General features: G+C 41.7%; 1 protein-coding gene across 1 annotated transcript in view; it reads left to right on the top strand.

Moving 5' to 3' along the window:
- Positions 1-396: 396 nt before the first annotated feature.
- LOC130492925 (endoplasmic reticulum metallopeptidase 1-like) overlaps positions 397-11336 on the top strand; it is a 50368-nt gene continuing 39428 nt past the window's right edge. Inside the window, exons 1-4 of the mRNA XM_056866697.1 lie at positions 397-680; positions 2083-2384; positions 7974-8101; positions 9664-9769. Coding sequence (XP_056722675.1) covers positions 397-680; positions 2083-2384; positions 7974-8101; positions 9664-9769 — 820 coding nt within the window. The remainder of the gene's footprint in view (positions 681-2082; positions 2385-7973; positions 8102-9663; positions 9770-11336) is intronic.

Below are 11336 nucleotides of genomic sequence, written 5' to 3'. Positions count from 1 at the left end.
CAGGATTCAGCCAGGATGGCTGAATCCTGGCTGGAACAGGGAAGAACGTTCGCGCGTTCGATCCTGGCTGAACCCTGGCTGGAACAGGGAAGAAAGGAGGCTCCAGCGACCGCGCGTTTTCGTCCATTGAGAAAACTAGGCGTCCCTTTCCCCCTCCCGACAGAATTATCGTCATCCTGGTGACTGGCGCGAGGAGGAGCCAGCGACACGCTTTCTCCCCACGTGACCTCGGGACGCGGCCTCCTTTAAGCCGGAGCGCGAACCGAAGGCGGGCCTCTCCCAACCGCGCTCTTCTGACCTCCCTGCGCCACCGTCGGCGTCCCCTCTCCCACAGCCGCGAGCCCGTCCCGGAGCGTTTGCGCGCGAGTTAGGCGGCGCCGGAGAGCTCGGGGCTTTATGGAGCGGAGCTCTGCTGTGGTGGGGGCCGTCCGGCGCCTGCGTACCCAGGCCCCGCCGCAGCAGCAGCAGCGCCGCCGCCACCAACGCCCGGAGAAAGACGAAGAGGGGCGGGACGGAGAGAAGCCCGCCGGGCGCGGCTGCCCGAGGCTGCTGCCCGAGGCGCGCGCCTCGCTGGCGCTGCTGCTCTACCTGCTTGGGTTGCGCGGGCTCGTGCACGTCTCCTTCCAGCGGCTGGTGCAGCCGCCGAGGGACCCGAGGGAATTCGATGCCGCTCGCGCCAGGTACTCGCTTGTCGGGCCTGCGCACGCGCGCCCTGCTTCTTTTCCTTGCTGCTTGACCGCGGTCACGGAAACCGCTGTTTGCTCGCTTGGGACCTCGCTCCTCTTGTGGAGTGTCTGGAAAAGGAGGTGGCGGTGGTTTACAGGGGCCATTTATCCATGGAAGGTTTTGCCTTGGGTTTGCCACTCTCTAGATGCACATTTTCCCCATCCAAATTCTCAGAACTCTGCATGGGGGCTTATTATTAAGTTTTGAGAATATGGATGGGGGGGGGGGGGAGAGAGAAGTGCATCTAAAGAGTGGCAAACCCAAGGCAAAACCTTCCATGGATAAATGGCCAGAGAGATAAATCCTCCCCACACACACACTCCACCTAGGACTGCAGGCAAAAGATGGCTGAATGTGGGACTGTGTTGAAGAGAAACTGGGCGCTTGATCAAATCCTCTAAACGAAATCCGTGTAATACCTCTTCCTCTCTTTTAGAGGAAATTAGACTGCTACTAAAATGTTTATCTAGAAGTTTGGAGTCGTTGGATCCCTGTCTCCTATGAAGTATAATTCGCAGTGGGTCGCCGTGTTAGGCTGTCTGCAGTAGTAGAAAAGAGCAAGAGTCCAGAAGCACCTTAAAGACTAACAAGAATATTTTCTGGCAGGGTGTGAGCTTTCGTGAGCCACAGCTGTGTTAGTCTGTCTGCAGTAGTAGAAAAGGGCCAGAGTCCAGTAGCACCTTAAAGACTAACAAGAATATTTTCTGGTAGGGTAGGAGCTTTCATTAGGGTGTGAGCTTTCACACCCTAATACAAAGGTATCTGAAGAAGTGAGCTGTGGCTCACGAAAGCTCATACCCTACCAGAAAATATTTTTGTTAGTCTTTAAGGTGCTACTGGACTCTTGCCTTTTTCCACTTCTGCTATGAAGTAAATCACTAATGCTGTTATGAAAATAAATGAAATAAACCCCGTGTATGCTGTTCAGAATGTGTTGAAGGAATATTGGCAGATTTCCCATGTAATGTGAAATGATATAAGTGAAGTGTGAATAGGCAAAAGCAAAAAAAAAATTCCCTCTTTTAATTTCCCCCAATTTTCTGGATATTATTCCTGTACGTTAAAATATATATATAAAATTCAGTCCTGTGACACATTTTTATACTGTTGTATATTAACAGTGATCTTGTTTCTTGCTGCTGGCCGTTCAGTGGAATGTTAAGTATTGGATATTTACCCTATGAGCTTAAGACCATAGGGAATGTTATTAGAATTATGTACTCATTGATTTAACTCCCTTCTTGGTTCCGCTAGGAAGCAAAACTGGTTTGTGAGAACTTGCTATTGCAGCAACATTTGTACACATGTGTATTTTAAAATAATTATACTTCTGATATTTTATATTGTTCCTTATAGGACATATCTAGAAAATATTACTGCATTTGGCCCAAGGGTTGTTGGAAGTCCAGAAAATGAAATCCTTACAGTCAACTACCTCATACAACAAATTAAAGCAATTGAAATTGAAAGCAGCAATGTCCATAAGATCGCTGTAGATGTACAAAGGCCAACAGGCACCTTCAGTATTGACTTTCTAGGAGGCTTCACCAGTTACTATGATAATATTACAAATGTGGTGGTTAAACTGGAACCTAGAAGTGGAGCTGAACATGCAGTACTGTCCAACTGTCACTTTGACTCTGTACCAAATACTCCAGGTGAGTATGTAATAGAAATCTTCTGCACATTGGGGAAAAAACAGCACTTAGTAAAAAGTGCTTTAGGATGGGGTCCTCATCTTTTTTGAGCCTGAAGGCACCTTTGAAATTCAGATAGAGGGTGGTGGGTGGAACTACAAAATGGCTGCCATAGGAGGCAGAGCCAGCCACAAAATGTCAAGGAGTGAGGTCATGCATAACTCTAACAGTAACTCTTCAGTTACCTTCAGTCATGCAATGAAGATCCTTGTGCTGTGGTGGCAGCTGCTACAGAGCAACTTTAAAACTGCACATCAGATCTCCAATGGCCAATCAGAAGCCCAGTGGTAGCCCCACCAGGCCCTGCTCATTTTCTAAAACACTTGGCAGGTGCCAGGAAAGGTGTTGGTGGGCATCATGGTTTTATGTTGGGGAACCCCTGCTTTAGGAGATGAGTCCACTCAAATCCAAAAACTTATGATTTCTTGATTGTGATGAAGTGCAGTTGAAATACTTATTAGGTTTCTGTGAATACTCTCATTAACACACATGTCTGCATTCATATGTCATGGATTATTGGAGTTTGTTTCTAACCAGAATTCCTTCATCATGCTGATTGCAAGAAGGAATGAAGAGCAGGCATAAGCATTGCAACAAATGGAGTTGTGCAAGTCCTGGTCTAGTGCTAGCTCAGTATTTATGGATAAGACAAATTTAATTGTTGGACTCTGTTGGTTTTTCTAGCCATTAGCAAGCCCACAGTGCACTGTATTGAGAGAATATAGGCTGAGTAGAAATGAAATTACATGTGTTCTCTATTCTAATACATAATCTAGACCTGTTGTACCTGTTCTTGGACTCAGAAAAGAGGTTGCTCTTCATTTTCATGCTGTGATTAAGCCAGGTTATTAATGAACCAAGTCAAGTCAAGTTTATTGATATGGTCTATTTGACCAGCTGCCCTGACCTGGATAGCCCAGGCTAGCCTGATTTCGTCAGATCTCAGAAGCTAAGCAGAGTCAGCCCTGGTTAGTATTTGGTTGGGAGACCACCAAGGAATACCAGGGTTGCTGTGCAGAGGAAGGCACTGGCAAACCACCTCTGTTAGTCTCTTGCCATGAAAACCCCAAAAGGGGTCGCCATTAGTCGGCTGCGACTTGACGGCACTTTACACACACACATTGGACCAGCCAGAAGTTACTATATCAGATTGTTTAACTTTATAATTTTTTAAAAACTATTACAAATTACAAAAATTGATAAACATCTGGTATTAAGATATAAAATATTAGTGCCTAACACAAAAGTGGCTTGCCTACTTAAAATTACTAAAATTATAGAAGTATAAAAGAATTTAACAGGTTTTTTCCACCCTATTTTTGCATATTTTAATTACAATGGAACAGAATTTGGCAGTGGGAAGCGAAAGATGAGGAATTTCCCCCATCAGAAGCTTCTTAGATAGGAACTCAGCCGACTTATCTGATAATCTGCTGATCAGGGGAGCAATAAGTCTAATGCAAGCCCATGATAAAATGGACAGCTGAACAATGCATGTTCAATAGTTTCTATGTCACCTGTCCTACAAGGGCACAGCCTTTCAGATCTTGGGATCTTCTTATATTTTCCATCTAAAACTGCCAATGGCCCGATGCCAAGCCCTGCCAAAGTGTAGGCCTTCATATAGTTAATAAGTTCCAAGTGGGAGAGATAAGCCACAGGTGTAACTAGGCGTCTGAATTTTTCTGGTGATAAAAAGAAAGGAGATTTCCCCAGGTCTACTTGACGTTCGATATCTTCTACCCTTTGCTTCAGGAAGCTTACTGCTTGGTCTATACCCAAGGTTAATAGGGAAGATAGAGAAAGGCCCAGCAGGGCCATATTATTTAAAACCTCCTTTAGCTATGATGATTGGAATTTGTCTTGCACTAGCAGGGGTAGCAAGCCCTGGGGACTGAGATTTAATTTAAGCCATAAAGTAATAGAAGCCAAGCAGACCCTAGCCTCTACCCTCACCAACCCTGCCTCCAGTCTAGCTGTGGATTACCACACCCAGATATTTGAATTTGGTTACCTGCTCTATTCTGTAATTATTAATGTTTCATGAATACATTTTTGGCCGATTGCCGAAGACCATGACTTTTGTCGTAGAGTACTGCTGAGCAGTACTGCGCTAGCCTTTGCATGGCTCTTTTCAGTCCCACTGGGGTTATAGATAATATAACCGCGTCATCTGCATATAATAAGATAAAGATAGCACAATGCACTAGCATTGGGGGATGAAAGGCAGGGTCTTTTACGTTGTTGACTATGTTATTGATATAATAGCTAAACAGCTTGGGTGCCAAGATGCAACCCTTCTTTACTCCTTTATAGGTGTTAACTACTCCTGAAAGGTGCCGTTGTTTGCTGCATCTCGCCTGAACAGGAGCCTACGGTCTATGGTGAAGTATTAATGAACCAGCTTGTTGCCATGCTTACTTGTGTGCCTCCCTCCTTCTCCTTCCCTTTCTGTATGGAATGCAATGAAGGAATCCTGGCAAGATCTAATTACCTGAGATATAGAAATATAGGTATGGAGATTAATTGGAGTTAGTTTTCCCACACAATCCAATATTTTTAGACTGCAATCCTAAAAAGACTTTCTTGAAAGTAAATGCCATTGAATAGACCTGAACTGGATTATGTGTAGACTTGCTTTGGACTGCTCTTTAAATCACAGTTTAATCTGGGTATAGAATCCTGGTTTATGGGCAGAAAATTAATTCTAGCTAACCCGTGTACCTGCACCCATGCCTTCCGCATAATTGGACTTAGTTTCTTCATCGTGCTGCATGCAAAGAGTGACTGTAAGCAAAGCAACAAGACAGGTTTGTGTGCATCCTGGGTTAATAACAACTTGTTGAGAGTCCTGGATGTATCAGTTTACATATTTATTCTGGCAATTCATCCGAAAGTTAGTTGAACACTTTTCCATTTCGTGGATGGCAAACTGCAGTTCTGTAAGATGTGCTATGGGGCAACACAGAAGAAAATTGCATCTAGGTTGTGAGAAACATTCATCTGTTGCAAGTTGCATTCTGGTTCTTTGCATTTTTGCCCTTTTATCATTCTGTAATTTGACATGAAGTCTGGTACTGTTATAAAAAGTTAAAGCAGTTCAATAATTTTACTTTGTTTATGTTCAGTGGCTTGCTCTGTGCTTCATGGAAACAACTATATCTGTGCCAGTGTACTCATCTGATTGAAGGATTGCTTAATAAATCTTGAAAGCTACTGTAACTGCAGAAATTAAAGTTGCTGTGCTTTATAGTGCAGCCTTAAGCAGAGTTATACCCCAAACTGGATGATTGTGTTGTACAATACGTTAGACCCTAAATGGTTTGGGACGCTCATATCTTCGTGACTGCCTCTCCTGATATGCCTCCCAGAGAACGTTATGTTCTTTGATAGATAACCTCCTGGAAATCCCTGGCCCAAAATCCATCCAGTTGTCCTTGAGCCAGGACCTTTTCGGCTGTGGCTGCAACCTGGTGGAACTCTCTGTTTAAAGAGACTCAAGCCCTGAGGGATCTTGTTCAGTTCCACAGGGCATGTAAGACAGAGATGTTCCACCAGGCCTACAGTTGAGGACACTTGACACTCACAAAGTGATACTGGACCATGTACTGAAGCCTACTCTCCCATCCTTTCCATCTTTTTATCTTTTCCATTATTTTTACCATAATAGTCTCCATTTATGTTGTGTTATTCCTGATTCACCCTTGGCTGTTAATGGTGATGTTTTATTTATTTATATCCTGTTTTACCACGGGATGAATACATTTAGATTAATTGCACCATTATTGTGTCTTTATTACGATTGTAAACTTATCCATTGCTGCTTTTTGAATTAGCATTATCTCAAAGTTGTTAAATATTGTGTCACCTTGTGTTGTGAATCACCTGAGCCCTGCTTCAGTGGGGGGTGGGATAGAAATCTAATCAAATAAATACATACTTTAACAAATTTAATCACCATTTTCTGTGGAACAGTTGATAGCTGTAAAATCTTCATTGTTAAATAAACACATATTGGTTGAGTTCAGACATCATGAGAAACCATGATATCTATGGTTAGTGTGATTGTCTGAATGCAGGCTTCTCTTCTAACTGCTTAGTTAGGGTTCCTCAAACCATGTTCTGAATCCAGGATCTAAAGTTGGTTTATAAGTACGGTATAGTGTTAACTATGGTTTTGCATGAAGTCTGAATACTTTCTCCAGGCTTGTTCTCTAGCAATGCTCTCTGAGGCAAAAGAGAGAAGGCAATTAAATCAGCATTTGCCGCAGCAAACCAGGATTCCAGTTACTGGCTATGAGCTGTATCCTAGTTTCACAAACTAACTACAGTTAAAACAAACCTTGATTTTGTGTGATGTTTGAACTGAGCCATGTTCATAATACTGTTACAAATTTGTTGAGACAAAGCTGGCATGCTTGTTTAAATACACAGATATTTCATTTCTTGCTTTGCTTTTTCCTTTAACACCTTGGTCCTAAGCATACTGCCTGGTTTCCAAAGAACTATGCTTGGAGAGTCCAAAGGGCTTGTGTACATCCTGAGAGATTTTTTACTATTTCCCTTTGAACAACAGACACACACCCTACCCCTGTCCATGCCGCATCACTGCCTGTCTGGGAAACATCAGTTTCAAAAATAGCTTATTATGTGGTATGGAGTCAACTGTTTAAGAAAGAGAAGTCTAAGGCCTTTTCAGGCACATGAAACTAGTTCTACTTCTTCGGGTGCTGATCATTACATGAAAGTTAATCCCATGAATTTCAGTGGAACACACTTTGAAGCAACACATTGCTGCACAATAATTGTTCTTGAAAGTGAAATGTTACATAATAGTATTCATATGTCTTGTTTTTGTTGAATTTCCTTATTAATACATTTTGATAACAGCTATTTTTTAAAATAAATTCCTTCCCCCGACGGATCTTAGTGAAACATTAACAAAATAGCTTTTGAATAAACTGAAGTATTTTCAGTATTTTATTTTTACAGTATTTTCAGTATTTTATTTTTACAGTATTTTCAGTATTTTATTTTTACATATTCTAGAAAACTATTTGAAGAGTATACACAAATGTTTCTAATGCATTGTTCAGGCTATTTTTCTTGTATATATGTGACTTTCCTGAAGATTAATTTTCAAGCAGCTGTTTCAAAATCCTACCTACAAGCATTTCTGAAATGTATTGTGATTCATAATGATATTTTGCTTACAGTATGTTAACCCTTATTTATTAGAACAGTAAAGACTTATGCCAGTCTTGCAGTGATGGGTTTTGATATGCTAACCAATACAAAGAAGAATAGAATCTGGTTTTATTCCAAGTGGTTTCATATATGCAAATTTTGCTGGAGGAGAGAAAATTTTGCATTTTGTAATTAATGATTTCATAATTGTATTGGGATTTTTCATGTAATTATATAGGCTTGCAAGAAAATTTTATTATAAACATTTACCCATATGGCTGGCTGATTTAAAAGTTGGTGTAGTAGGAGAATTGTATTTAAAAGGACAGAAATGTATTGCACTAAATATCTTACTATTATAAGGTGCCAGTGATGATGCTGTCAGCTGTTCTGTGATGCTGGAGATACTGCACACTCTTTCAAAATCTCCTGAACCTTTGCAGCATGCTATTGTATTCTTGTTCAATGGTGCAGAAGAAAGCGTCTTGCAGGTAAGAATGCAATACATAGTTAGAAAACATAGATATAATCAAACATTGAGGAAGGGGGACAGATCATCAGCTGCTGGGAGCGGCTGAGCCGCACCATCTCAGAGGCTTCCCGGCTGCTGCAGAGAAAAAAAAGTTTTTTTTTTTTCAAATTAAAATACTGAAAAAGGGAAAAATGCCCCATTGAATAAACTGAGGCTGCGCCACCAAAAAAGGTGGTGCAGCCCTGCTGCAGCTCAAGGGGGCGTTCCCGGGGAGAATGGGTTTAGGAAGCTACCCAAAGGCAGCTCTGCCCCCAGGAATGCCCCCACCCCCCGGCGTGGGCTTTCCCTTATGCCGGCGTGGCTGTACTGCCAGTGGTGGACGGTGACTCCTGGACTTAAGCATGTTTGCCTCCGTGTCGGCGTAGATGCCACCTTATTCCATGATAAGGTGGGACCTATGCCAGTGCGGGGTCACGCCCACTCCTAAGGAGCGTCACACACACACCCCTTCAGGAATGGGCTGCCTGACAAGAATACCAAATTTGTCTTGGGTCCTAAGGGCTTGGAAACACCCAGTTTGATTTTTGACAGTATTTTCTTTGAACAGAAGGCCGCCTAAAAATCTCATTAACCGTTTCTGAATGTGGTTTGCCAGCGGCTCTTCAAGAAACAAAAGTCTGACGGTTCCTTAGGCATACCCAGTTAATTGTCTGATTCGTTGGAGCCCAACTCTGTTACAGAGAATAATAGTAGAATTACAAGTTTAGGCTCGTCGTGGCATGGTTTTGGTTAGAGAGGAAAGACTCGTGAATGTTCAGCATGCTTTCCCTGCTCACGGTGGATAATTGGAAAAAACCCTTTGTACATTCAGAACAGGCCTGCAGTAGCTCTAGTTAAACTTCAGATCGTATGCAATTCTGTTAATGGCAGGAACATATATAGATGTTAGATAAATCTGGAACGATCTTCTGCAGGTAGGTACAAAGAGTAAATTCCCATTTTGTACATGGTAGTGTGCAATCAGAATCACAAATATATTTTAACACCCACTTTGTTGCCATCTTGTATAATATGTGGAGCAATTTGTACTCAATAAATATAACAAAACAACAATTGGATTACCCAGACACATCCAGAATGAGTATTTATTCCTGGTTTTGGTATATATTCACAATAAAATTTATAAAGCTCTTTAGTATAGTGTGGCCCTTTATTTGCACTGTGGATGTGTTTTAAATTTTGTTGAGTGTGCCAATATTCATGCTAATGCCATATATTAGTGTTCATCCAATAGGGTTCTTCAGAAGGACCCAGTTTGTATTATACCACGTCAGACTGTATGTGGGGCAGAGGTCATAATGAAATTCTGTTCTCCAAAGCAATATTCTGATACATAGACATGTCAGGGAGGTGTGTTGTTGTATTACAGCTTTTCTGTATGTGTATACAGTCCTGCAAATTTCTTGCTTGTCTTGCAGTGTAATGTGCTACTACAATTGGCAACATCTTGTCAGAGCCAAGTATTTTGTGCATTGAGATAATAGTTGTCGTGTTTGATGCCTGTTATCTTTGCTTCTAAAGGCTAGTCATGGCTTCATTACGCAGCACCATTGGGCTAAATCAATTAGAGCATTTATTAATCTGGAGGCTGCTGGAGTAGGAGGGAAAGAGCTTGTATTTCAAACAGGTAAGAAGCTTAGCACTTCTCATGTAACCCTGGGTGGTTGTTTTTATTCTATTTTGAAAAAATTAAAATGTTCTCCACTTGAATACAAAAGCGTGTTCAAGCAAGGATAGATTTTGATACTTGGTCCCTTCATTGTTATGTAACTTTAACATGTTGCTGTACAGTTGAATTTTTGTCATGACCCTAGCAAAAGCAAATGAAAAGGGGAAATCACTTTTCATATTTTTCCCAATTAAACAGCTTTGCTGTTGCCTACCAAGTATTTATAGTTTATAATATTTATGTTCTGCTCTTCTCCTGAAGGATCCAAGGCAGCATACAAAAAATGCTGCTAAGAATCAAGAATAGCATTAAAAACTAATCAACATTAAAATGTGGTAGAAAGTGCTGTCAAGTTGCTACCGACTTATGGCGACCCCGTAGGGTTTTTAAGACAAGAGATGTTCAGAGGCAGTTTGCCATTGCCTGCCTCTCTGTAGCAACACTGGACCTCCTTGATGATCTCCCATCTAAATACTAACCAGGGCCAAACCTGCTTAGCTTTCCAAATCTGACAAGATCAGATAACCTGGGCCACCCAGGTCAAAACCAATATTAAAATAACTATTGTCGAAGGCTTTCACGGTCTGAGTTCATTGGTTCTTATAGGTTATCTGGGCTGTGTGACCGTGGTCTTGGTATTTTCTTTCCTGATGTTTCGCCAGCAGCTGTGGCAGGCATCTTCAGAGGAGTCACACTGAAGGACAGTGTCTCTCAGTGTCAAGTGTGTAGGAAGAGTAATATATAGTCAGAAAGGGGTTGGGTTTGAGCTGAATCATTGTCCTGCAAAAAGTATCAAAGGTAATGTGCTAATCATTGTCCTGTAAGTATCAAGATAATGTGCTAATGAGGGTGTGGTATGTTAATATGGAACCATTGTATCCTGAAGTGATCTGTTAATGTGTGAAATCCAAAGCTAATCCGCATGGCTATTGTGGACTGTAGTCTTTGTTAGTAAACAAAGGCAACTAACAAAGTCAAAGGCAACTAACAAAGACTACAGTCCACAATAGCCATGCGGATTAATTTTGGGTTTCACACATTAACAGATCACTTCAGGATACAATGGTTCCATATTAACATACCACACCCTCATTAGCACATTATCTTGATACTTACAGGACAATGATTAGCACTTTACCTTGGATACTTTTTGCAGGACAATGATTCAGCTCAAACCCAACCCCTTTCTGACTATATATTACTGTTCCTACACATTTGACACTGAGAGACACTGTCCTTCAGTGTTACTCCTCTGAAGATGCCTGCCACAGCTGCTGGCGAAACGTCAGGAAAGAAAATACCAAGACCATGGTCACACAGCCCGGATAACCTACAAGAACCAATTAAAATAACTCTCCACAAATCTCTCTCTAGCCTATGCCATAAAACTCAGAAGAACCCTCATAAGTATTAACACTGCAACATTCACCCTGCAGCATTCTCTGAAATTACATCTCCTTCTAAAAACCAGAAGAGTTTGAGCTTTCCTAACTTCCTTGGGCTGTTCCACAGCTGTGGAAGACTG

The sequence above is a fragment of the Euleptes europaea genome, unplaced genomic scaffold (assembly GCF_029931775.1).
Source record: "Euleptes europaea isolate rEulEur1 unplaced genomic scaffold, rEulEur1.hap1 H_2, whole genome shotgun sequence".
Classification (NCBI taxonomy): domain Eukaryota; kingdom Metazoa; phylum Chordata; class Lepidosauria; order Squamata; family Sphaerodactylidae; genus Euleptes; species Euleptes europaea.
The sequence above is the reverse complement of the archived record's forward strand: the minus strand, read 5'-3'. Positions and strand labels throughout refer to the sequence as shown.